Consider the following 26,457-nt stretch of genomic DNA (forward strand, 5'->3'; position numbering starts at 1 on the left):
AACAGAAGCGAAACTGAGCAAGGACACTATCTTTAAGAATGCCATGAGATGCCAGGTAGAGAGAGAGAGAGAGAGAGAGAGAGAGAAAACCACTCCATGATAAAAAAATGTGCATATCAAGTGCCGTCCTTCTCCCTGGTGCCCGCCTCCGACTCGGTAGCGCTGGCGGTCCCGTAGTCCTTTCTCCTCATGATCTCCTCGACCGGCCCAAGCAACCGCTTGAAGCCGTCTCGACCAAGTTTGGCGACCTTCACCTCCGTCTTGGACACGACGGTTGCCTGTCTGGGCTTGTCATCCAGCAGAGCCAGCTCACCAAAGTAGTCGCCTCGTCTGTACTCCTTGACCGGGCCGTCGATGCCAGACTTGTAGGCAACCGCCTCGCCGGACTCGAGCAGGTAGAAGGACTCGCCGGGCTCCCCTTCGGCGATGATGGTGGCCCCGCTGGGGCGCTTGATGGTGTCCAGGGCGTCTGCTATCTTGGAGCGTTCGTAGGGCTTGAGGGAGGAGAGAAGGGGCACTTCTTCCAGGAAGGCCTCGTACATGCGTCGACGCTGGAAGGCGCTGTCCATGAGTATACGGCGGAAGGTGATGCGGTCCAGGGCCCAGAGGGTAGACGGCTCCGTGGAGATGACGGTCGCGGCTCGGGGGGCGTTGTACATCAGCGCCAGCTCGCCGAATGCGCCCCCGGGGCCGATGGAGGCGACCTTTGCACCCAGCCCGGCGTGTCCGCCTGGCTGGGCGGTGCCGGACGGGTGGATGTGGATATCAAAATGGCCCGATTCGACGATGTAGAAGAAGTCTCCCGCGTCGCCCTGGGTGATGACCTTGATGTCCTTGGCCGGCACCGGCTTCTCCACCAGGGCGTCGAGCACGGTCTTGAACTGGTCGTCGTCCAGGTGGGCAAAGAGGAAGTTGGACGAGACCGCGGCCTGCAGGCGGGAGAGCTGGGCCGGGGTCTTTGGGTGGTGCGGGGGGGTCCAGCTGTCGGTGCCGGAAGAGGTTGGGTTGAGAGATTCGGCTGAGACGGAGGTACGACGGCCCAGCGAGTAGTTGCTTGGAAACCCGCTGGCGGAAGAGGAGCCGCCCTGGCTGGCGCCAAAGGGGCCGCTGGACCCAAACATGCCTCCCGATCCCGGTCCTGAGCTGTTCGTGTGTGTGCTTCGGGGCTGTCTGACGGTGTTGGCAGCCCTATCACCCAGCCTGACGGGGTCTGTGGGCGAGGCTACGTTCTCTTCCTCTTCGTCGATGCGGTTGACGCTGCCGCCACCGTTGGTGCTGAACGGGTTGGTGACGAAGTGCGATTGAGACATCTGTCTCGTCTCGACTTTTTGACTCTCTTTTGCGTGTCAATGCTGTCTGGCCTTGTCTCCCGTCTACCCGTCCTTGCGTGTGTGTATAGATATATGATGAGGGGCAAGCAGGTGCTCGGCCTACCGAGTGACGAGACAGAACTGTGGCAACAACCGGTCAGACCAGGCGTCATGCAAGGAGCTCTGCGGTCGAGGGAGCGTCTGGAGGAGACGACGATATGGTATTATGTGCTGTTACAACTGTGTGCATAGGTTTTTGGGGTTGTTGTCTGGGGGAGTTGCAGGCTTCGGTTGCGTGGGGTTGGGCGGGAAGGCTGTTTAGCGTGGACTTACCAGCGGACAGATGCCTTGACTGTAGAAGACGGTGATAGTCGAGTATGAGGTGATAGTCGAGTATGAGACGACAGACGGTGGAAGTCGAGTACGAGAACCGCTCGACAGACGGAGATGGCAGAGACGGAAGAGGATGGGTCGAAGAAGTCGAAGAAGTCGAAGAGCAGACGAAAGAAAAGCAAAAAGCGTCGTCGTCCTTCTAGAACGTCAAGCCAGAAGGGAAAAAAGCTATCGACTCGTCTTGAGCTTCCAGAGTGACTTCGATGTCTTGTACATGTACTTGCGGTCTTCTTCGCTCGACGGGCGCCAGAAGTAACTGTGACTCCTGCAGAAGTACCAGCCACACGCGAGTTCTTTCATGGAGAAGCTAACGAGGGAATATACAAGCATCTATAGGCATCTTCTATACCTGTCTATATATCTGCCGTATCGACCGGTATCCCAATCTATGTTGAGCCCATCCCTGCCGCCAATAAACAGCCGCCAGCGCGATAGTACTTGCATCTTTTCCCGCCATCCAACGTCGACTTCTTCTCCTGACCGTCTCGACTCTTTCACCGTCAGGCATTGACTCAGGATGGGCTACTATACGTTCAGATGGTAAGTCGGATGCAGGATAAGAAGAAAAGAAGGGGAAACGTCCATTGAACTTGGATATGTCGGCTTCTCTCTCGTCCTACCTGATGGCTCATGATATTACGCTCTTACGCTCTTGCTGACTGCTTGAAGGCCTCGACAGGCACAGGAAGTGGTCGTCACCGGCACCTTTGACCGTTGGTCGAAGAGCGTCAGGCTCGACAGGACGGACGGCGGCTTCGCAAAGGAGCTTCACCTCCCAGACGACGACGACAGGATCCTCTACAAGGTGCGTCTCCCTTCTCTCACCGTCGGCCGTCTTCTCTCTCCCCCTTGTCGACTTGTGGCTGGGACCATAAATACGCTGGTACCTTGACGCTACCTCCGTCTTCACCTGTTTTGTGTGTGTATAGAAGTATCTCGAGGTCACTTTTGCCCTACGTCATTCTTTACCTTTTCTGCTTTGTTTTTTCTTCCTCTCTTTCGCTCCATCGCGATAGCGTTCTTTTTGCTTCCGCTCTATAAAAAGCCCCGCCAGCCTGTTTCTTCACCCAACTCTCCTCTGGATAAACATATATATACACGACCATAAGGACGGCCCTGACGTACAATAGTTCATCGTCGACGGAACGTGGCACACTGACCCTGCTGCGTCCCAAGAAGAGACCGACAGAGACAACAACGTCAACAGCGTCCTTCTCTCCAAGGACCTCTCGCCCACTCCTGCCGCAACCGCCACCAGCCCCAACGCCTCAGCCGCTGTGATGTCTGGTGTCGCCCCTGAGTCGACCACCGCCGTTCCCAAGGAGCCTGCAGCCCACGAGGCCACCATCTCCACGGCTGCTCCCGAGTCCACCACCGCCCAGCTCGCCAAAGATGTGCCCCTGGAGAAGACCCCAGGCACCTTTCCAGAGACGCCGATGGACGAGGGCGAGGTTTCGGTGAACCCTCTGCCCGCAACGGGAACGGTTGGTAACCCGGTCAAGGTAGCTCCGGGCGACAAGCTGCCGGAGTCGAACAACGTCACCTCCAGCAACCTCAACTCGAACGTCACCACCGACAAGGCAGGCTACGAGAAGGATGCCAGCGATCCAGCCATGGCAGCAGCGGACGAGCAGCGGAAGGAGTTCTCCGTCAACCCTCTGCCCGCCACCGGGACGGTTGGAAACCCGGTTAAACTCTCGCCCGGCGAAAACGTGCCAGAGTCAAACAACGTCACCTCCAGCAATCTCGACTCGAACGTCACCACCGACAAGGCAGGCTACGAGAAGGATGCCAGTGACCCCGCCATGGCCGCCATGGCGGCGGCAGATGAGCAGCAGAAGGAGTTCTCCGTCAACCCTCTGCCCGCCACCGGGACGGTTGGAAACCCCGTCAAGCTCGCTCCTGGCGAGAAGGTGCCCGGATCAAACGACATCACTTCCAGCACTCTCGACTCCAACGTCACCACCGACAAGGCAGGCTATGAGAAGGATGCTAGCGACCCTGCCATGGCCGCCTTGGCCGCACAGCAGCACCAACACGACCAGAAGAACACCTACTCCGCCCTCCCCGTCGACACTGCACCCAAGTCCAAGTCTGCCGGGCCCAACGACAACCCAACCATCCAGTCCTCCGCCCCCCAGGCCACCACGGCCGCTCTTGCAGGCGCGGTTCCCCTCGAAAAGGCCCGCAATGCTGTAGATAGCACTGCCCAGTATGATCCTGAAGTCCCCGCCAAGCAGGTGCCCGACCTCGTCAAGGAGTCCATGAGCAAAGCTCACACAGACTCCGAGGCTGCCTGTATTCCCGAGATGGTCAAGGAGAAGAAGGAGCTCGAGCAGGAGCTGCTCGACGAAGTGCCGCCAGCTACCGGCGGTGGTCAGCCTGCTCCCACCACTTCAGCCGCCCTGGCGTCAACTGCACCGGCAGCAACCGGCAGCACCACCACCAAGCCAGTGCAGAAACAAGACGACCACCATCCAGGGACAGGAGACATATCTCCCAAGTCCCATGAGCCAGATGCCCCAGCAGGAGGCGAAGGGCCCATCGCCACCGGCATGACCGCGTCCCAGGTCCCCTCCGCACCCACGGAGCCGCCAAAGGAGACTCCACAGGTCACAACCGGCCCTGCCACCAAAAGCATCCCTGAGACCTCAGGTGTACCTGAACGAAAGCCGGTCGAACCCAAGACCACTGCCACCGCTACCGCCGGCGCTCCTTCAGCCCAAAATGGCACAACCGACACCGCCGAAACCCTAGACAAGAAGAAGAAACACCGTCTCAGCGGATTCTTGCACAAATTGAAGGAGAAGTTTGCCTAAAATCTCTCTGTTACTTCCTTCCATTTTTCAGGGTTATCCGCCCCCCCCCCCTTATTCACTGGTTGAATTGAGTTCGAGTCTAATATAATGATCTCACTCCCCGTGTTGTCGTAATGGTATACTTCCCCTTCTCTCCCCATACTTTGTTCGGTTAGGCCTTTTTCGCTTTATCATGTTGATATCCCGCGCTGCTCATCTAATGTCAGCCAGTCAATTACATGCCCAGATATAAAACTTATCTCCGTTAACAAAAGAGAGAGAAAAAAAGGGGGGATTAAACCAAAATCCTCCCTCCTCCCTCATGTTTATGTCCTTCTTCCAACCTTTTTTTGTCCATGTCTATATTTTCTTCTGCTACCCTACTGTCCTGTCATCTTCTTCGTTCCATTGCAGCTGTACGTGAGAGCGTTCCGTTGCTTTTTTGGCTACTCTGCTCTTTATGCATGCCTATGTGTCTATCGGTATATCGATAGGTAATGAAGTAGATAGGGTAAATTGTCCTCGGTTAATGGATTCATCCACCCATGTTACTCCCGTATCTCCTAGTTGACAACAACCGCCTAGTAATGTACATACTATGTATCTTTAGGCCCCTGAAGCTCAGCTGATGCGATAACGGTTGAAGCACTGTTGGCAAACCACGTCTGAAGCATCGCTGTGCCACCAAATCCTGCATCCTACAAGAATGCTTAATTACCAACTTCCACGCTAACTGACACAAGCATTCTCATATGTAACGTACTATTTATCAGTAAATAGCTCTTCTTCCTTCGCCGAAGCTTAAAAGGGGCTCTGGCTTACCAGTAAGACTACTTGTATAAAGCCACCATCACTCCCCACACGAACAAGGAGGCCCATGGCTGGGAGTTTTGACATGGATATACACGTTCGCTCATATAACTGGAGTAGCAGGGGTGGCGCATGTAGCAAGCCTTTCCGCAGCCGCAACCCCGGTCCTGAGCAAAGCTACCCTGATTACACGTTCTAGACCTGTGCTGCCTACTATGTATATCCCTCCAGCCTTGCTTGCAGCGTCAGCGACATAACAGAATTATTAGGAAAGAATAAATGTACTTGTGTAAAATCACGGAGATACGTCTCTGCATTTGTTATTCCCGGGGCTTTAGGTGCGATTGAAATCCGCCTGTCTGCTCGTACCCTTCATGTGCGATCGACTCATCTTTGTCACTTTATTCCACATAGGTTGTGCGTGCCGCGTGGCCATCTGAAGGTCTTCCTATCAGATAAACCATCTCTGCTTGCTTCCGGATGATGCCGTATTGCCAAAGTAAATGTAAAGTGTAAGCTGGATCTTCCCCCTTCGGTTCGGACGGCAAGGATGCAAATCCTACATTTTCATCTGGCCTAGGAGTACCGGATGTGCTTTTATGGTACGGTCTCTGGTTTCCGCTTATGGTAATATGCGTTTCATTAGTTCGGATTTTTACCCCATCATCACGATCAACAGATCCTTCGCTGGATAGGGCGCCCCAAAAATGCTATCTTCGAGATATACCTTTAGAATGTATGCTATACAACCCCATACAGAACACTATGCGCATGTGTGACCGTGGTGCATGGTACGTGATGGGAATCCTCATTTATTCGGCCGTAAAATCAAGCAAGGTACTGTATGAGAGTACTTGTCTCATGCAAACAGTAGACTCGAAGGATCAATCGTTACGCACAACTAACTCAGCTGCATCACCGACGGGAGTTGATATCCGGACTCAGAGGGCTTTCAAAAAGGTATAAATATTGGGATCTTTTCCCTCCTTCAAAGCTGGAATTCAGAATCAGAAATCTTCACATCACATTCCACCCTTCACTAAGATAAAGAGCATTCCAGCAGAACAACCAGTTCTATCAAACATCATGCGTTTCACCACCCTCCTCATTGTTGGCCTCGCCTCTGTGGCTACCTCTTTCGCTCGCCCTGAGGCAGACTCCATTCAGGCCCGCAACAACTGCGGTTATCCAAATGGTAACTGCTACGAAAACGACTGCCACGGAGAGCTGAGCAGCAACAAGATCACCTGCACTTCTGTAAGCATACCCCGGTTTTTTCCCCCGCATGGTACATTTTGAAGTACGGAGCCTAACCACAAATCTTCCGTAGGGACCCTACCTCGGATGCGAGTGCGGATACGGATGTGGTTCAAATGTCGGAAAATGTGACGAGAATGGCTGCGATGGACGAAACGGCCGCTGCACCAACAACTACCTTGGCTGCTCTTGCAACTAGAGCATTCTCTAGGAGGCCTTTCCTTCTTCCCAAGTTTCAAGAAGATTTTTCATATCTATGATGGAAGGTTACTTGCCTGTGTCATTTCTCCTTTCTCATGTGTCTCAAACCCGATATTTTCTGTGGGGTATCTATGTTAGCCTCTCGGTTCAACTTGTCAATTCACTTAGATCCCGCAAATAATGTTAAGGGTAACTTAATCTGAAATTCGTTACTTTCCCCTAGATTCCGACCGTTCGTTGTCGATAAAGAGTGAATCGAGCTCGTCATGATAAGATTGAGTAGTTAACTAAACATCTTGGCATGAGCCGCACCAAAGTCTAACAACACGTGACTTCCCCTGGACTGGTTCTGGTTCGTGGCATTAGGGATATCAGGGGTATCAGGGGTACCAGGGATTGTGACATTTATAAGCCAGTAAGTAGGAGGATAGTAAGGCATCCCTGACTTGAGGACAAGATTAGTAGGGTATCGTATCTCGACTCCTACGTCGGAAGGCGATTCCAGAGAGTGAAAAAATATTCCCCTAAAGGCCTGGTCGGTTATCTCAAGAATACGCCGATGTAGACTATTATGGTTAATATCAGAGTAAAGTAATAACTTGGCCCCCATGGCCTATAGTAATATTTCAAGGAGAAATATAAACATATATCACTCCTTAAACGGCTGGCCAAGAAGGTTGAACCATATCAACTTAGGCAAACTTGTCCAACCAAGGACATCATCGTCGTTATCCAACCCGTAATCCCATAATTTATTCAAAGGATACGGTATGATGCTGAGCCCGTCTAAAGGTATCATCATATATCTCAGAATATGGCTCGGTTATTCATCATCCAAACCGCAAACGCCAGAATAAGAATGAATCACAACTCATAGCCCCATGCTAGCCATGTGAGAGGGCTGTGTGACGATGGCAGCAGGCACTTGGCTACAAAACAGAAGCCATTCTTATTGACCACATCACGCTCTGATTAGATTTTAGGCTCAAGGACCAAGGGTGTCAGTACTCAGTTTAAGACGAGTTTCGTACCCGGTAGCACGGACGGCGATATCACTACCACCAGACATCGTATCGATGCAGTTTTGGTTCTCTTGATTGCCTTTCCCTCTTGTCTGCGCGGGCTCTGGGTTCCGTGGCGCCAGAGGCATCAGGCGTGATGGTTTGATGTTGATATGGTTCTCAAAAATAACTATTCCTTGGAGACCTGCGGTTTTACAGGTTGTAAGCTGTGCAGTGAAGGAGAAATCGGCTGCGAGAAGCTGTTCGAACCTTCTAGCTGATCCCGTCGTTACTCCGACAAAATTCTTGTCCAGGGCCGTATTCGAGGGAGGATGCCGTGTTGTTCTGATTGGTAGGCCCGTATCGTGTGGCTAGGGAGCCGTTTGTAACTGAAGTAAATGATACATAGTAAAAATCCTGCTAAGCATAGCCATGTTTCAATCGGTGAAGAAGATAGAAGATATTGGAAGATAGCGACATAAAAGATGGTGTCAAATATTAGTTTACTCGTGCTTAGTCAGCTCTCGCCTACTCCCACTTCTCAATCACAGATTCCCGGCCATATCATCATTACATGTTTGCATGCTCGAATTTGACTAATGCTTTAAAGATGCTTACCCGGGTGTATACCCCACTGGATGATATAGATGATCCATTAACAACAAAACTCGCAATATTATTATACCGACGTCCCACAAGATGACATAGTTAATCCATTAACTATAATTCCGATATCAAGTTTCTATAGCTGACATTCCCGCTCAAATATTCTCGCCAAGAATGGCTCTAGAGCTATGCTTCCTTTTTCACGGAGCAAGATGCCATTACTTCTGGGCCTTGTGAGTGGCTTTCAGATAATACCATTGGATATACTTAAAAATAGGGGAATCGGAAGCATTCAATGTGATTCAATATATACCCACCATGTTTTCTCTTCCGTTCGACCTTATAGAGGAGCAACAGCAAGCATGGGCATCTATACCTGAAACCCTCCCTCTGGCCCATCATTACTTCAAACTGCTCTTGATATTTTTAGTCATAGTGCTGTCCTTGCTTCTAGAGGGTATTCTTAATACGATGCTCCCGGTCTCTGGTGTACCGGCAACCCTGGCCGCTGTCTACACGAGTGTCCAAGGTCGTACTGGGTGCGCTTGTCGAGCTGCACATATACTATTATGGCTCACCATACAATGGAGAGGTTGAAGCCTACTGGTATTCCCTGGCTTCGTAAACCGCTTCTACTACACTCATCAAGGGAAGACAAGTGTAAATTGACACCAGCACAATGCGAATACCGCAGTGGTCACTGGCGAAATTGGTAGCCTTCCCTGACGAGAAGATGGTTACCTGCTTAAGCTGACTTAATGCCGTTATTTAGGTATGTTGCTGACCTCGTTTATGCACGGGGCACAGTTTATTTTCTGTGCGCTATTGTTGCTGTATTCATGATAGCACACTTATTTCGAAAATTAATCCCCCCGAAATTGGCCAATGGGTTATTTCAGAAGCCCAAAGGATTCATGCGGTACCTCGTGTATAGGGGCTTCCGCATACCATCCCTTTCCTTGCTTTCACCAAATGTTGGTGGAATGCTGGTAGTTTCGTTGGGTATTCTCTTTTTCTCGGGTCCGTTCCTCTATATAAGGATGCAATCGAAGATAGACAGGCTAGAGCTGATGTCGATTAATAGCTCTAACCCTGGGGCCGAAACCATACTACTGGCCAAACACGGAAAAGGTTATATTTGGGAACAGTCCCCCAATTGCTATCAGGGCGGGATGGATGGCCCTTGGTTTATTGCCTTTTGTGATGTTAGTGAACCTTTTTACCTTGAGAAGAGATATAGCTCGTCTGTTCTAACTATCAAACAAGCGTTCTTGCAGCGAAAACGAACTGGATTACGATGATGACTGGGGTACCCCATGAAAAACTTCAAGTGAGTATCAATTACCAAGAAGATGCATTTCTCGTCTAACCATTGATCAGATCTTCCATCAGTGGACAAGCTGGGCAATGTTTACCTTAGGGCTAATCCATATGTTCCCCTTTATAATATATCAAATTCGGCACGGAGATATTGCGTACCGGTGGAGTACATCTGCATACTACTGGACAGGCGTTGTCGTAATTATTGCGCAGGCTTACCTGAACTTCATGTCCTTACCAGTGATAAGGTATTCACTGACCCAGAAGACAACTGCTGTATCGAGACTAATGAGTTTCAGGAAAAAATTCTACGAATTGTTCAAAGCCACCCACTTTTTCGCGGCAGTAGTATTTGTCGTATTCTTCTTTATACACTGTGGCTTTCGCCTAACTTCATGGTAATGGACCTCCCTTGCTTTTGCATCATAGAGCATCTGAACAAATTATCTTGAATAGGGATTATTTCATTGCAACTGCAGCCGTATATCTGCCCTGCCTTGTTATTGCTCAAATTCGGACCTTTTATATCAACCGGGTTTGCCTAGCGTCAATCGATGTTCTCCCTTGCGGCCTGATTCGTATTAAGATACCCTGCATGATCTCATGGAAAGCAGGACAACATGTGTTCGTCCGATTTCTTGGCATGGGAGCTCACTCTCTAACGGCACACCCTTTTACAATTGCTTCATTACCGCGTGCCAATTCCTCAAGTGACCAGCCGAACGACATGGTTATTTATGTTAAACGTCAAGAAGGGACTACAAAATCGCTCTTAACCGCTGTTCAGGAAGCCTCTTCTTTAACCATGGGGACCTTGATCGAAGGCCCTTACGGGGGTGTTTGTCACGGGAGCGGAACTATGGCCAAGTTTGATACCATTCTAGTAATCGCTGGTGGTTCTGGTGCTGGATTCTCCTTTACCGTAGTAGAAGATGTTTTGAGACATGTCACAGAGACCAATTCCCCTGGAAGAACCGCAGAGAAGACTCTAAAGATCATATACGCAGCTCATTCCTCATCTATGGCGCAATGGTACGATGGCGAGATCAGGACCATGCTCTCACGTTGGGCGTCAAGCCTAGCCGTCTCGGTTTTGATACATACCACGTCGAATGGTGACTCTCTTCGTGGCTCTGAACCCCAGTTAGAAGGGACATCCAATAACGATGATATCACCGACCGCCCACAGAACGCCCGTACACGGAGCTATGATGATATAGAAAAAGGATCGGTGCACGGTGAAAAGAATGAAAACTCCCAAGGGATGATAAGACCTATCATCCATCTACAAGGCCGGCCATCGATAAGCAGTGCCGTGGCTTCTCTGACTGATAGAGCTGCAGGCAAAACGATTGGAATAGCCGTTTGTGGGCCATCTTTAATGATACACGACGTTCGAAATGCGGCGGCAGAAGCACAACGGAGCGTGTTAGCAGGCCATGTTAAAGAGGTGTTTTTACATACAGAAAGCTTCTCGTAAGTTTTCCTCCCAATCCACCTATGTTGGAGGGAATAGTATTCGGTTAATTAATGTCTGAAACCGCTAACCATGGCATATCTCTCCCATATAATAGATTATGAACTTCGTTCTTTGAATGAGTTCGGTCCAGGTATCTCGATATTGATTTTGAAGCGCTTCGAATCTCTGTTGGCGCCCCTTTCTGCGGGGCGTGGACGAAATAGCTTCAGAATTCGAGATGGCTTCTATCTTGGAGTTGGTACATCGGTTATGCTCTGCAACAAGAGCGATAGGGTGCATTTCATCGCCTTGGGCATCGTCTGGAGATTTCATGTAGTGTAGATAAGTGTCATTGGCGTCCTTGGGATATTCCGTAGCGCTTCCTAAGCGACAGACCGTGTAAGTAGTAGAAGCTGTTTTGAAGGCCCGCGAGACCACGATGTTGTAACATCTTGATGTCGAACAGTGAGTGCACTAGAACGTTAGATGGCATCTGCGATTGAAACATAACATCAATGTCTCTGGATTGTGGAAAAGCCATGCAGAAGCCGCCTGCATAACCTAGAAATCTAAAGCACAAGGAAATAGTCTATTACAGTCATTGAAACAAGATGATAACGCCCGCCAGAGTGTACAGTTGTTTATGGCCGGCCCGATGCAATTATACACTAAAGTTGCGGAGGATGTGGAGGGCACCGCATCTTGGTAAAAGGGGTAATTGAAATGAAAAAAAAAAAAGGTGCCCGTCTCCAACTTGAACAATGAAAATGGCCGTAGGTTTAGCCACCTTCATCTCTATACCAAAACATTTTCTTCCCACCTATCTAAACCATGCGAAATTTTGCTATGTTCGCGGTGTGATGCTTATTTGGCAATCTCGACACCATTGGTGGCACCTAATTGTATAAGGTCAGTATTAATCGGAGAGATGTAAGATGCCGCAAAAGACTTACCAAGAGCCTTCTTGATGTCACCGTAGATGGCGAATTGACCAGCAGTAAGACCACCAACCATGAATAGACGAGTAGGGAGACCAGCGAAAGCACCGCGGAAACCAAGCTCGCCAGCAATCTTTATGAGGCGGGAGACGATGCTCTCACCAGGGAGACCCTTGGTCTTGTTAATCTTGGAGAGCATAGTATCGGCGGGCTGGGAGACAATGGCAGCAGCGAAACCAGCCATGAGACCAGATCCCAAGTTGACACCGGTCTGAGCAGCGTTGGAAAGCTTAGACTTGTCAAGGAAGGAGAAAGCAGTCTCAGAAACCTTCTCGAAAGCAACGAACTTGGTCACAGTGTAGGGGATCCTGTACAGCCATGTTAGACTTTATTCTATTACTGTTTTGGCATTGCCAAGTTCCTTAAGGGCTGTTTCAACTTACTGCTTCAAGAGGATGGGACCGAAACCACTGTAGAAGGCACCAACACCCTCGTTCTTGAGGATCTTGCCGAAACCACTGATCAGACCGCTGGCAAAGCCAGGCTGGGAAACGAGACGGATACGAGTAGCCTCAAGAGGGCAGAGGGCAATGGAGGCAAAGAACTCAGCGCTGGCAGCAGAGACAGAGTAGACAGCAGTACGGTTCCTGCGGGCAGTCTCGAGACCAAGGTAGTCGATAGACTGTTTCTTGAAGAACTCATATCCACCGAACTTGAAGGCACCCTGAAGGAAGTAACCAGCAAAGGTAGGGCCGATACCAGTCAAAAGAGCGCCAGCACCCTCATTTTGGATGACCTGACGGAAACCACCGATCATACCACGGTTGTAGGTAGAGGGGTCAAGCTGGATTCTGGTCTTGACGCTATTTGAGATTCACTTGTCAGTAAGATCAAGATCAATTGATGCGGGAGCTGGGCAACATACACATCGACTGGCGTGAAGGCACCGTGGGTAACGGAACAGCAGACAGCACCGGCAAAGGCGAAGCGAGCGTAGAGGCCAACTCCCTCTGGTTTCTTCTCGGGGATGGCCTGAGCCAGAGCAGCAGGAGAGGCGGCCATTGCAACGGTGATGGGTGCGCAAGACGCAGAAGGATGGGAGATGGAGGGAAGAGTAGAGATTTGAGTGAGCGTTTGGTTTGATCTGGGAAGATGGAAGAAGTCGGAGCAAAAAAAAATCTGAGCGGCGAAAGTTTGGCCCTGGTCAGTCACGTGATGTGTCATCTGGCCCGGGCCGGCAAGAACTCCGGCCCCTGCAAAACTTAAGCTTATCCGACGCAGAGTATATGGATGGGTATACAGAGATGAAAGATGGCGGCAGAGATGATAGGATATTAATTCAGAGGTAGAGGTATGTGAAGGACGGGATATTTTGCTGCATGGGGACTCTTGGTGCTTTGGTAGGCCACAGTCAAGAATTAAACAGGTTAAATATGAAGAATTATGTACTATCTGGGAGATAAGAGATTGCCAGTATTTCTAAACATGTAACCTATATAGATGCCGTAACTAGAGCAGATATAAGGGGCAGCGAGAAGGTGAGATTGTACCTCTTTACCCGATGGATTTGTTCGTGGATTCAAACATCTTGGGGTGCACGACAACTATGCTGCTAGTCCATCACGCTAGTAGCTTCAACAGTATGAAAATCGTCATTAGGTGCAAGGTCTTGACTTTTTAGAATAGCCAAATAAAAAGAAAGGGTCAGAATTCCAATATATCAGGGTGGTGGAGGGTTGGCTAGTTATCCGGTGTAGATAATTTCTAGGAAACAGGGGCAAGCAGGATATGTTTAAATACTTAAATGGTTCACAGCCTACCTCCAACGCTGTACCCTTGCCACATTAGAACGTGTAATTCACAAACATGATTTCGATAACCAGGGCCGTTCTCGAGTGTGACAAAGAAAAGTCACTTAAACCCATCTTCCTAAGAGTAGCAACGTTGAGTATCTCTCTCGAAGCCGTGTGTCTTCATTATATTGAAATCCCCCTGACGTGAAGAAAAAGAGGTCTTGATCAGACTTAATTTCTTACGTTGACGGAAGGTATTTGGTATGTAATTCCTTGATATGTAGTTATCCAGTAACTAACAATAGAGGCACACCGCATGGTAGATTTCCCCGAAGCAACATGGCTGGTGTCGAAAGGGCAAAATACCTAACGATATGATACTAGTGTGAAGCAACATCACCATCTGGATATCCTAGAATGCCGCCTCACACTGTGAAGTCGTTGAATTGATGGAACGACGAATAAGAAACTTGATAAAAATAACCATATCACGTGATAAGCGGGTGGAACCGGTTCCACCCGCTAACCAGCTTATATAATATAAAAAGTCGTCCTTCGAAGTCTTTCTACATAGTATAGCCAGCAGCTACAAGCCAGCATCACACGGGATGGACAGTTAATCAAATAGCAACCACGCGGCTAGTTTTCTAGCTCTGTAACTGGGTAACTAGACAGCATCAGGGTTTACAAAAATAACTAATTCTAGCCGCTTTTGCCTTGCAATAAGCAACCTTCAGAATTCTCCATACTATGTACATAGCAGGTTGTCCATCTGGCATGGATGATTTAATCTCCGCAAAACGATCGTCCAGCCTGATATGATGTATGCGCAACCGAGAGCAAACGGTGGCGAATCGTGGAAGATGACTAAATAATGAATGTTCTTATATCACATTTCGCCCTTTAACTCCATGCATGTTCGAAGGAAAGCTGACCATTCAGGCTGTCGTCGGGCCTCGCTGTCTATACTTCGGATCTTTCGTGCACCGATTTATCAGCCACATCCATTCGATCGACCAAATCACAGTAATCAGGGTTAAAGAGGGCGTTTTGCTTCATAACTAACTTCGGACCGGATTTTAGACCTATTTCCAGCTCCAAACTCCTATTATCTATTGCGCCACAAGTGACAGCAGTACGCTGGTTGTATATAAAATCCAGAGTTACCCCTCAGATAGTCCTCTGCTTTTCAATAGATTTAGAACTGTTGAAGCCGGTTTCGACACAGGTCAAATTAACTTGACGAGAAATACCTAAATCTGCTGGTGAAGATGGATGCTCCAAAGACATTCAAACAAGCTATTTTCAAGGAGGCGGGTGCTCCTTTGGTTCTGGAGGAGGTGCCCTTAACACCTCCAGAAAAAGGAGAGGTTCTAGTTAAAGTCCAGGCTTGTGGAGTGTGTCGTTCGGATTTTTACGTACAGCACAATGCTGTAGGCAGCCTGTAAGTCTTCTTTGCATACCATTCCTTTCAACAGTTTGCTAGAGTGATAGTGAGACTAACAACCCAATTTTATAGCCCAAGGGTTCCCGGACATGAGATTATCGGGCACGTAGCTGCAGTTGGTGAAGGAGTGACACAGTGGAAGGTCGGTGATCGAATTGGAGGGGCGTGGCACGGAGGTCATGACGGTAGGTACCACATACAGTCGCTGGGGCCCGAAATCACTCGTTTAGGAAAGGCTAACTTCAGACACAGGTACTTGCAAGCCATGCAAGAAAGGCTACTTCCAGATGTGTGATAATGCATTAGTCAATGGCGTAAACAAGGGAGGCGGCTGTATGTAACCTCCTTTAGATATCTTTCGTTGGTATATAGAGACTAATTAACACATCCAGATGCCGAATACTGCAAGCTACGTGCCGAAGCTGGTGTGCGTATCCCAGCTGATATCGATGCAGCAAAATATGCCCCTATCTTATGCGCCGGTGTGACCGTATTCAACTCGATGCGCCACATGAACATGATGCCTGGTTCAACAGTCGCTGTCCAGGGCCTAGGTGGCCTAGGGCATCTGGCAATTCAATATGCAAACAAGTTCGGATACCGCGTCGTTGCCTTGTCTAGGGGCTCCGAGAAGGAAAAGTTCGCAAGAGATCTAGGAGCTCATGAATATCTCGACGCCAGCAAGGGTGATATTGGAGAGCAATTGCAAAATCTTGGAGGTGCATCAATGATCGTTTCGACGGCCCCGAGTAAAGACGCCGTGGAACCACTCCTAAAAGGGTTGGGAATGCTGGGAAAACTGTTGATTCTGTCTGGTAAGTTCATATTGATGATTGATGTTCACTTGAGCCGTTGCTGAATTAACGGTATAGTCCCTGGAGATATCACAATAAATACCGGCCTCATGGTAAGTTCATCTTGGTCTCAATCTACTTGCCCATGAAAGAATAAAGCGGTTGACTTGCTCGCTTCGCAGGTTCGTCAAGGATTGTCAGTTCAGTGTTGGCCCAGCGGCCATGCCACAGACTCCGAGGAGGCAATTGAATTCACCAAGCTGGAAAACATCAACTGCATGGTGGAAACTTTCCCATTAGAAAAAGTTAACGATGCATATGGTAAGTCGTGGTCACTTGTCGCAATTTTGTTGTGGATAACTAGCTAACAGTTTTTCACAGATGCGATGGTCAAGGGAAGCGTACGATTCAGGGCTGTGATCACTATGGAATAATTCTTTTTATACAGACTCTGCTGCACGTAACTCATAGTACCGAATGCAACTTTGGCTTTTTTATAGGAACCTATCATGGGTACTCCGTAGTTGTCTTTCTTCATAGTGCCTGGAGACACGACCTCCCTGTAACTTGAACTGCAATATCTCATTTCGCTCTCTGGAAAAGATTAGAAACAAAGCGATGTAAGAAGTTGCTCGTTTTAGCGTGGCGAAGTTACAGTAAATATTACGTAATAGAAGAGATTAACTTTAAGTCACCTGACCCAGTAAATGGAAATATTACATAAGCAGCTCCTTTTTTAATCTTCTGCTTTGACGGTTTTAATCGTTTACGAAGCAAGAAATAAGAAGATTTACAATGGATGACTATCCATAGCACTTGGGATGAGCTGCTACTCGGTGAAGATATTACCAGAGCGAAGGATTCGCAGTCGAAGGATCATAACTAGTCTTTGCTAACCAATCAGCCTCGTTTTAGCGGTTACAGCTGAACTCTACACATCCATCACAGGAAAGACTTAGTTAGCACTATGTAGAAAACCCTGGGATCCCCTCATTTAGCTCTTCAGATTATTTCATACCCATCGTATCTTGCAACTTATCTGTTTAAGATGGCATCCCTCGCATTCCCATCGTTGGCCAAAAAGGCCACTTTGCCTGACGGGACAACTTATGGCTATGTCGCAGTTGCGCCCTCTTCTGCTAACAAGCCAACCTTTCTCTTTCTCCACGGATATCCAAGTTCCAGTTATGACTGGCGTCGTCAGATCGAAACGCTGCCAACTAGTGGCTTTGGTGTCATCGTACCTGATCTGCTTGGTTACGGAGACACGGATGCCCCTGAAGATTTGGACTCATATCGGATGAAGACCATAGCTCATCATATGGCTGATATCCTTGACCGCGAGGGAGTTGCACGCTGCATTGCCGTCGGGCATGATTGGTGAGGCCTCGGGTAGAGATGGGGATTCAAAACTCCAAAGAACAGACGCTTATTATTATTATTATTATTCTTTCTAAGGGGGTCTACGTTGCTTTCCCGGCTGGTGAACTACATACCCGATCGTTTGATCGGTGTTGTTTTCCTTGCCCTGGGCTATGTTGAACCTGGGATCGTATGGGATATCGGTATGACAGCTTTTATTACCTGCGACCATTCGCCATAGCTAATCAGCCCGTTTACAGATGTGTTCATCAAGATGAGCCGTGAGGTGTTTGGGTATGATGTATATGGTTATTGGCCCTGGCATGTCTCTGAAGAATCTGCCAAAGATTGTGATGACCATGTAAGATTAAAGTTCCGCGTCAATTTATTTACTATGCCATTGATGTGATGTTTACATCCGATATCTAGCCTGCCTCAGTGTTTAGCCTTTTATACCCCGCTGATCCAGCCGATTGGATAAAGGACTTTGCATCTGTTGGAAAAGCAGCTGAGTTTGTCAAAGGTGGACAACTTAAGCCATTACCGTCATGGTTCAACCTTGCTGAGTACACAGTACGAGACCGCATCATTTCAATGAAAGGCTACGGGGGTCCGCTCAATTGGTACAAAGCTTGGGTTCGGGAGGTCAACTCTGCAGACGAGGCTGGTATTCCGGAGGAACGCCGATACTGCAAAGTACCTACGCTCTTTGTTGCTGCTGAGGAAGACTTTGTAACGCGGGCAGATGTACAAACTGAAAACAGTAAGAAGTGGGTAAAGGACCTTCGTATCAAGACTCTTAGCTGTGGCCATTGGGTTCAATTAGAGAAACCAGCTGAACTACGGGGGATGTTGGAAGAATTCGCCGGTGAAGTGGCTGTCTAGTTGATCGTTTACCTGCCCAAAATATAGCCACTTGAGTTTTTTTCTTTCCCACTGATTTCTGATAAGCATACATTATGACTACCTGTACCTTTCTAGAAACTGCGTCCGGTTGACTCTTTGCCCTTCCTGATAGAAGAAAAAAATAGCTAGTCGAGGCGGCATATAAGGCAAGACATAGCTGAAGCAGCCGATGCATTATAACAATATGCGAGAGTCCTCCAGGGGGATACCAGAGTTCTACAAATTCACAACTCTCCATATATCAAAGTTCTCATCAGTAAACTAATAGGTATCGAATTGAGTTTAGGTTACTGTTAGTACCACCTTTTCTATACTTCCTATATGATTGGGCTATTCAAATATGTATTAAAAAAGGCTTGATTGATAATGACTTATATGAGACGTGAAAACAGTTGTGGTGAGGCAAAGGGAAGTAATTTCGTACTCCAACAATGAAGGGCTAGTAATGTAAACCAAAACAGCATTTAACTTCTTACATGTAAAGGCTACCTAGAAAGCTTTCCTTATTAGAATGTGCTGGTCAGAGGTAGTACCCCCTTTATCGTTCCGGTAATTTCTTGCGTTGGAGGCTGCATTATGCCACGGTCGTGTCAATCCTCTGTAACTGTAATTATAGGAGCTTTTCGTACCCTTCTCCAAATCACTCTCGCAGGAGTCTCAACTCCGGTAGCATGGCCTGCATGGAACGCCTCCTGTATTTCGGATAGCGTGCGGCCCCGAGTCTCGGGCATAAATAGCCAACAAACTATGGCCGTGGCGAAGGTACAGCTGCCAAAGAGAAAGTAGGCGCCATAGCTAGTGTTTGCAAGCAGCGTTGGTGTGACGAGAGCAACAAGGAAATTTGTCAGCCAATTGCTGCCATGGGCAAGACTAGTAGCACTGGCTCGGGTTCGTTGTGGTTGGATTTCGGCAACGTAGATTTTCACACCAACGGCCCAGGAGATGGAAAATATGACCGTGTAGAGATAAATAGATACGACAGCTATCCAGCGTCCTGCGCCATAGGCATGTACAGCATCTCCAGCATATAGTCCGCCAATAATGAACATGGTCGTGGCCATCCCAAGGCCGCCGTAGATGGTGTTCCGACGGCGGCTCCAGCTATCAGCCCAAATCGTAGCTGGAATGGTAACTGCACATATGACTATAGCAGAGACTCCCGAGGCAAGGAAGGTATCTCCTTTTGATGTGAGGCCAGCTTGTTGAAACAGTAGAGGAGCATACTATTTAGTATTAGATTAGGTTGGGAAATGATCAGAGTTTCAATAGAACGTACGTAAAGAACGCCATCGATACCACTCAGTTGCTGCATACCCATGAGGAAAACAGCGAGGAAAAAACCTGGACGAGCATCGGCAGAAAACACATCCAGTATCTACAAGGTCTGCAATTAGTAGTTATCTCTAGGGTATGGAAATGAAGAGGATATGGAGTAGGAAAAATTTACTAACATTTGATTTTGCCTTTCGCTCTTCTTCCCGGTTCGGCCCTGTCATAATTTCTCGATCGGCAGCCAGTACACCTAATCGATCCCAAGCCGCCTCGACTTCTGCTGTGTTCTGACCGTATAGGTCAGCCAGCCACCTTGGAGAAGGTGGCAGAAACACATAAGAAATTACTGAGAATATGGCAGAGTATGAGGCCAGAAGAATAAATGGTAAACGCCAGGAGAGGGTAGTCACGATTCTCACAGATCTATAGCATGTGAAGAACCCTGCAACCAGCCCAGTGGTTATGAGTAGCTGGGGCGCAGTCGTAAGGCTCCCGCGGTGCCGTGCTGGTGAGATCTCACATATATACCTACGGTAAGGCGCCAGGCCACAGGTTAGCCAGAGGCCATATATTCTGACTGTTTTTCAAGTTTGTAGAGGCAAGGCTTACACGACCAAAGTGCCCAAGTAGAGTCCCTCGCCAATGCCTGCAACCACACGGCCAGCAACAAACATGCCGAGATGAACAGCAGCAGCCTCAATGGCGGCACCAAGGGCAAAGATAGCAGAACCGATAGCAATTGCTGGAGGCCGACCGAGAACGTCGGCAACACGACCAGCTAGGAACGAGGAGATAGCCGCAGGGATAAGAATTGAAGATACAATGAGTCCGTGTAGGCTAGGACTCGGATGGCCAAAAGCCTTGGTAAATGAGTCCATGACAGTAACAGGGCCAATAATTCCAGTATCAACACCAAATAGAAAACCGCCTAGCGAGCACAGAATACTAGCCACGACATAACGAGGAGGAGGCCTCTGTAGTATGTTTGAAATCTTCATGGTTCCGTTCTGAGAGCTGTGCCTTGCATCGCACGAACCAGGATGTGGGGCGATAGATGGTGATAGTAGCTGTGCCTGAGGAAAAAGAGGGAGTCAAGCTATACATAGTGAGAATGTTGAATGCTCGTACATGAGGGGTATTTAACTGGCCGTGCGACCGCTAGTGAGTCATGAATAATTGCGATTCTATAGCTTGGCTCTTCACCCGCATTCCCGTGGGGGCTGGAACTTGTACATCGGTTTAGAGCATTAGTCATCGTCTCATATTCTCCGTCCACCCAGAGGTACCGTGAATATATATTACTGAAAGGCTGGAAGGCACGGCAATTGCCTTTTCGAACTGCCTGGCTGCTGCATGCCTCGTGTGGCATCGGCCACGCCCTTGCCGTTTAACCTTAAAATAACCTACAGTTTTTGTGGGGCATCTCGGACCCACTCGGCGGGAAAATACCTTTTATAGGAAAGGCTAATTTTGGATATATCACGTAATAGTATACTATAAATCTATATAACAGAACACAGCTCTGATACATCTCCAAAAGGAGATATATAGGCGGAAAATCGACGAGTTATATCGTCATTGTATACGCAATTTATAGGAGGCTCACGGGATATATATACATGGAATGATCGGTCCTCGGGATACTTGTCCGGCCGAAAGGTACCTATTTATGCATGTTTACTTGTTCAGGACCTTCAGGTTCACCGCCATTCAAGCAACTAGCAAGAATTCTCAAGAGGATATTTAGTCAGAGGGTAAGCGCTGTAGAGTGAATAGCAAGGACGAGTATGAGTCTAGAAAATGTGGTTCCAGAAACACTTGTTCAATAGATGCCATTTAGAACTTGTAGCTAGCCAGCTGATGCTTAACTAAGTCATGTCTCGACACTAATATCGACCAGAGATTTCATTGTCTGTATCAACCATCCAGCTACACACGTTCATACCTGCACTTTGCTTCTCGTCTATTAACTTGTTCATCATTCATATTCGTTCACTCTATTTAACATACTTTAAAGCCCCCAAAGGTCACCATCAATTGACCATTTCTCAACTCTTCTCATGCACAGAAGTTGAAAAAAAAAAGAAGACTGGTACTTGGGACTACCATAATTAAAGCTGAATAAGGCCTTGTTTTTACGGCCGTAACAGTGGTTTGTATGGATCTTGGCTTCCAGTGAAGAATTAGGTATGTCAGCAGCAAAAATGCCATTTTAAGGAATTAATAGACAAGCTAAGTCAGGCTCTACATCAGCCACTGTTCTGAACCACATCCTAACCTAATTAATTATTAATACGTTTCGTTCGTAACCTATCATTTACTCCACTGCAAGGCCATATTTGACCAAATCCGGAATGGACATACATACTTCTCCAATACATCGACGACATAGTCGCATGAACTAACACCCAAAGTCATGTCTCCCAAGCACTGATGGGCTGAGGATGAACTTACACTGACACGAGCTGTGCAAGGAGCCCTCCATACCCGTTTCAAGCTAGGTGGATATATATCAAACTTAGCTGCCATGAATAGCCATGAGGCGTTGCAGTGACATGACTGCAAAACGGCTATAAAGCCGTTCCCATATCCTCAACTCCTTTTGATACTGTCAAGGAAACCAGATCAACGACCACTCTCGCATATATCCTCTCCTCTATATTGATTTTGATCTTTCCGCCATGACGAAACCAGAGTTGGCATCTCTTTGGTACCGCATCATCGGGGCTATTGGCTTTAAGAAGTCTTACAATTTTATCCTCTTCTTCATCTTTGCTGGTAGCTTACTTGGCTTCACTCTTGCCCGCCTCCAATATCTAGACATCAACAGGTTCAGGAGAGGGTCTGCTCCGGGAGAATGGTACTACTACCGACAGAACCTCTATAAGACGGGCCTTTTGCTGCACTTAGGAACTATTCTGCCATGTTCTGTCCTTATTGTTCTCCAATTTATTCCGGCAATTCGACACAAGGCAACCCTGATCCATCGCCTCAATGGATATGTGATTATCTTGCTTTTCCTGACATCAAATGCTGGCGTGATCATCATCGCCCCCCATGCATTTGGTGGCGACCCAAGTACGCAGTTTAATAACGGGCTGCTTGTTCTTTCTTCCACAACCGCTGTCGTACTTGCTTATATCAACATTCGCCGGAAACAAGTCGAGCAACACCGAGCTTGGATGCTACGGGCCATGTTCTATATGGGAAGCATAATAACTATGCGACCTCTCATCGAGCTTTTATCGCCCATTTTCCGCTCTCTTGACTACAAATTCTATGTTAGCTGGCCATGCGATCAGATTGATTTTACCTAGAAATTCTATAACATCTCGTCTCCATACACTAGTGCATATCCAATGTGCAATGCCACCCTCCTCCCAGAATTCAGAAACGTCGAGCTTTACGCCCCTGTCAAGGCTGATATCTCCGCACCTGATCCCGCGGCCATTGGAGCTAGCGTACAACTCCAGTCAGTTCTCGCCGGCTCAATAGCAACTTTCATACATTTCGTGGGCATTGAATTGTATCTGCGTCTCACACCCCGTGAACATGAGAGGCTGAGGAATGTGAGCTACGAACGCCAGCTTGCAGCGAAGTATAAAAATCCTGGCAGCGCTGGACTGGTTGTGCAGAAGATTGGTGACGCAGACCCATGGCATGCTAATAGTAATCAGGAGATGGGTGCAGGAGATCATGCGTCGAGGAGTTGAATGGGGTTATTTGAACCTTGGGTTGATTCTTATTTGTGATTTACTGTTATCCGTTAACTATTATATAATAGTCAACTAATGAGATTCTTGGGCTTCTAATGGCAGTACGCTTGCCACAAAAGACGAAACAGTCCTACTTACGGCGCCCACTTTGTGACTGTGTCTATGGCCTTAGTAACCCGACACTTTCTCCCTCCATATACATCGCGATCTAGGCGCGATCCTGCGGGATGTAGGGAAAGGAGACATCCTGCATACATTTGGCGGTACCACAGTATACCATCGCCAGGCTTGTGTATTTCGAAATATCAACGGCGAGATTGCCTTCGCTGCAAGCTTGAGTAGCTAGTGTTCAGGATACATGTCACGGTCTCGACAGTATATGGGAGAATTGTCTTGCCGATCCTAACTGTTGGGCCCGTGGTGTCGATGTCATGTTGGTTCCGATGCAGGGACGCAGTTGTGTCCGGCAGAGAATAGTGGTTGTTGCTATCCACACCGAGTCGACTGTGGCTGAACCACGTTCAATGAGCTTCTGGTATAGGTCAGGATTCAATAAGTACGGGCAGGTTAGAGTTCGTTATAACTTGGACGCCAGATAACCCGGTTATACAGAGGCCTCCGTACGCAGAGACCCCCTAATAACCTGGTTATTTGGCCGCTTGGCGAGGTGCAGGTTAAGCTTCAGGTTAATTTTAGTGAAGGGTACTTGGCCAATAAAAGCACTCTTTTTATATTATGTCAGATACGATGTATCGGCCTCTTCTATTCTGTCTCTGTGCACACTCTGGATGCTCTGCCCGCTCTATGTACTCTGTGTACTCTACCTCTTTTCCCTTCTATAGTAAGGTTAAAAGGGGTAACTATTTTATAACTGCTTATTAAACTAGTTAATTATTCTAATTAGGTATGTATATATCGTCTCACTAGCTGACTTCGGCGCTTGTCCAAACAGCATATACCTCAATAACCGCTGGCTTCAGCTTCGTCTTTTTAACTCAGAGCGATTCGAAGAATCGCAGAATATACATACATGATAAATATCCCGTAATCAGTGAATTGATCTTTCCATGGTCGAGTGATGGGGTTACGCAGACTGCCTGGCGCTGTTTTTCGATGCTCTCTCATGACAACACCACGTCATTCATTCCAACATCTGGCCAACGACTTCAATGCCCTGCGACGGACCAGGGCAATCTCCACGACTCAGGCCCTCCCCATAAGCCCTAGAGGTGTGTGACGTCCTCCTTGGATATGAGTTTGCTTAGCTGATAAACTGCCTAGCCTCGCCCTGGGACGATGAGAGCTTCTATCAATATACGGGCGGCCGCTGGCTTTATAACGAAGCCAAACAACTCGCGGATCGGTCCTTAACATTCAATATGAAAGAACTAGTTCGGACTGCTGCTACAAGTCAGGGCTACGACATCAATTCCTGCATTAAAGTGGAAAAGTTGCCTGAGGGAGATTTCAACAAAACCTTTCTTATCACATTTCAAGATGAAAAGCAACTAATTGCAAAAATACCCAACCGTAATGCTGGTTTACCATTTTATAATACTGCAAGTGAAGTAGCCACTATGGACTTTGTAAGCCCATCATCTTCCCAGGCCATCAAATGTCTAGTTAGTCATCGAAAGGATGCTAATTAGAATCTCTCTAGGTGAGAAATCTCGCCGGGCTGCCGATACCAAAAGTGTATACTTGGAGCCCTCATTCATCTTATAATCCTGTTGGAACAGAGTATATCATCATGGAAAAAGCCGATGGTGTGGTATTAAGTTCACGGTGGCCTTCAATGAGTAAAAAACAAAAAGTGAAACTGATACAGAACGTTGTTTCTCTTGAGAAATCTCTTCTTGCCTTCCGATTCCAACATATTGGAAGCATATATTATAAATCTGATCTCGATCAGTCAAGACATAACGACAAGTTCTTTGAAACCGCTTACGCTAGTTTCGTGGTTGGCCCAACAACGGAAAGGAAATTCCTCCAAGATGGGCGGAGGGAAATAAGCACAGATAAGGGACCATGTGAGTTACTATATGACAAGCTTGTGTTATGCACCATTATTCAAGTGAAGTATGGATACATCGCCAGCTTCGCTAACTTTCGTGACGCATTACAGGGAACAATGCCCACGAGTATATTCTAGCATCATCTAGGCGAGAACGAGAATGTATCAAGAAATCTCCCGGGTTTCCGAGACCAGAGGGGATATTTGGCGGCCCAAGGGGCTACAAACCTACCTCTAAGACTAAACTTGACGTGTTGGATGACTTCGAGAGGGTGGCCATGCACTTACTCCCTAAAGATATATCTGTTCATATACCCGTTCTATGGCACAGCGACCTCCACGACAATAATATTTTTGTTGATTCTGAAGATCCATCAAAAATTACTTCTATTATTGACTGGCAGGCGGTCAGTATCGCACCACTTTTCTTGCAAGCTAGAGTTCCCAGCTTCCTAGAATTTGACGGGCCACGACTACCATTAGGCCTTACTACACTTCCTTCACCACCTGACAACTTCGACGCATTAAGCCCTACCGAGAGAAAGGAAGCCAAGGCGTTACAGTCAAAACAGTCTTTATATAAGCTATATGAAGTACAGTCCGGCCGCGAGAACATGCCTGTCTTTAGAGCATTACAATACACGGAGACTCTGGGTAGTCAAATTATTTCACTTACTTCTCAAGTGTTTAATGACGGCGAGCCTATCATAAGGGGCCAATTAATTCAGCTAGCTCGCGAGTGGGGGAAAATTGCTGGACCAGATGGGGGCCCCTGTCCCATTACAGTCACGGCAGCTGGTATTGCTGCGCAAAAAGAGGACCAAAAGAAGTGGGGAGAAGGCGTGCAGATGATGGAAGATGTGCTTGAGGCTCTAGGCGGTGCCGAAAATGGTTGGGATGGCTGGTCAAGCCATGAAGATTATGCCGTGTTAAAAAAGAAGATGGCAATAGTCAAAGAACAATTCTTGGATCATATGGCCAAAAATAAAGAGGAAAGGAGCGCATGGGAGAATGTGTGGCCTTTCAGAGATAATTAACTTCGTGGTCCTTGGTAGAGCTT

At 47.9% G+C, this 26,457-nt stretch overlaps 9 protein-coding genes across 9 annotated transcripts; 6 read left to right on the forward strand and 3 right to left on the reverse strand.

Moving 5' to 3' along the window:
• Positions 1 to 116: 116 nt before the first annotated feature.
• Positions 117 to 1,370, reverse strand: MCYG_06645 (cAMP-dependent protein kinase regulatory subunit; the record flags this gene model as incomplete). Its single annotated transcript, XM_002844635.1, has 1 exon — positions 117 to 1,370. One exon carries the CDS (start codon positions 1,308 to 1,310, stop codon positions 117 to 119), a length of 1,194 nt encoding a protein of 397 aa, XP_002844681.1.
• Positions 1,371 to 2,220: 850 nt separating this feature from the next.
• On the forward strand, positions 2,221 to 4,522 carry MCYG_06646 (extensin; the record flags this gene model as incomplete). Its single annotated transcript, XM_002844636.1, has 3 exons — positions 2,221 to 2,243; positions 2,373 to 2,508; positions 2,834 to 4,522. 3 exons carry the CDS (start codon positions 2,221 to 2,223, stop codon positions 4,520 to 4,522), a joined length of 1,848 nt encoding a protein of 615 aa, XP_002844682.1.
• A 4,172-nt stretch (positions 4,523 to 8,694) lies between these two features.
• MCYG_06647 (conserved hypothetical protein) lies at positions 8,695 to 11,379 on the forward strand (the record flags this gene model as incomplete). Its single annotated transcript, XM_002844637.1, has 7 exons — positions 8,695 to 8,915; positions 9,149 to 9,396; positions 9,461 to 9,581; positions 9,643 to 9,706; positions 9,757 to 9,944; positions 10,126 to 11,172; positions 11,307 to 11,379. 7 exons carry the CDS (start codon positions 8,695 to 8,697, stop codon positions 11,377 to 11,379), a joined length of 1,962 nt encoding a protein of 653 aa, XP_002844683.1.
• Positions 11,380 to 11,656: 277 nt separating this feature from the next.
• MCYG_06648 (mitochondrial phosphate carrier protein) lies at positions 11,657 to 13,187 on the reverse strand (the record flags this gene model as incomplete). Its single annotated transcript, XM_002844638.1, has 4 exons — positions 11,657 to 12,051; positions 12,109 to 12,461; positions 12,537 to 12,956; positions 13,019 to 13,187. The coding sequence occupies 4 exons, from the start codon at positions 13,153 to 13,155 to the stop codon at positions 12,020 to 12,022; spliced, it is 942 nt and encodes a 313-aa protein (XP_002844684.1).
• A 1,970-nt stretch (positions 13,188 to 15,157) lies between these two features.
• On the forward strand, positions 15,158 to 16,651 carry MCYG_06649 (alcohol dehydrogenase; the record flags this gene model as incomplete). Its single annotated transcript, XM_002844639.1, has 8 exons — positions 15,158 to 15,330; positions 15,406 to 15,518; positions 15,586 to 15,666; positions 15,726 to 16,148; positions 16,206 to 16,240; positions 16,280 to 16,448; positions 16,509 to 16,528; positions 16,628 to 16,651. 8 exons carry the CDS (start codon positions 15,158 to 15,160, stop codon positions 16,649 to 16,651), a joined length of 1,038 nt encoding a protein of 345 aa, XP_002844685.1.
• Positions 16,652 to 17,175: 524 nt separating this feature from the next.
• MCYG_06650 (conserved hypothetical protein) lies at positions 17,176 to 18,374 on the forward strand (the record flags this gene model as incomplete). Its single annotated transcript, XM_002844640.1, has 4 exons — positions 17,176 to 17,507; positions 17,586 to 17,692; positions 17,750 to 17,850; positions 17,919 to 18,374. The coding sequence occupies 4 exons, from the start codon at positions 17,176 to 17,178 to the stop codon at positions 18,372 to 18,374; spliced, it is 996 nt and encodes a 331-aa protein (XP_002844686.1).
• A 366-nt stretch (positions 18,375 to 18,740) lies between these two features.
• Positions 18,741 to 20,665, reverse strand: MCYG_06651 (sugar transporter; the record flags this gene model as incomplete). Its single annotated transcript, XM_002844641.1, has 4 exons — positions 18,741 to 18,884; positions 19,025 to 19,618; positions 19,847 to 20,195; positions 20,277 to 20,665. The coding sequence occupies 4 exons, from the start codon at positions 20,663 to 20,665 to the stop codon at positions 18,741 to 18,743; spliced, it is 1,476 nt and encodes a 491-aa protein (XP_002844687.1).
• A 1,683-nt stretch (positions 20,666 to 22,348) lies between these two features.
• Positions 22,349 to 23,380, forward strand: MCYG_06652 (conserved hypothetical protein; the record flags this gene model as incomplete). The annotated part of the gene is made up of 2 exons (XM_002844642.1): positions 22,349 to 22,948; positions 22,985 to 23,380. 2 exons carry the CDS (start codon positions 22,349 to 22,351, stop codon positions 23,378 to 23,380), a joined length of 996 nt encoding a protein of 331 aa, XP_002844688.1.
• Positions 23,381 to 24,506: 1,126 nt separating this feature from the next.
• MCYG_06653 (phosphotransferase family protein) lies at positions 24,507 to 26,434 on the forward strand (the record flags this gene model as incomplete). The annotated part of the gene is made up of 4 exons (XM_002844643.1): positions 24,507 to 24,612; positions 24,665 to 24,969; positions 25,044 to 25,413; positions 25,509 to 26,434. The coding sequence occupies 4 exons, from the start codon at positions 24,507 to 24,509 to the stop codon at positions 26,432 to 26,434; spliced, it is 1,707 nt and encodes a 568-aa protein (XP_002844689.1).
• Positions 26,435 to 26,457: the final 23 nt, after the last annotated feature.

This window comes from Microsporum canis, genomic scaffold, assembly GCF_000151145.1.
Source record: "Microsporum canis CBS 113480 supercont1.6 genomic scaffold, whole genome shotgun sequence".
Lineage (NCBI taxonomy): Eukaryota > Fungi > Ascomycota > Eurotiomycetes > Onygenales > Arthrodermataceae > Microsporum > Microsporum canis.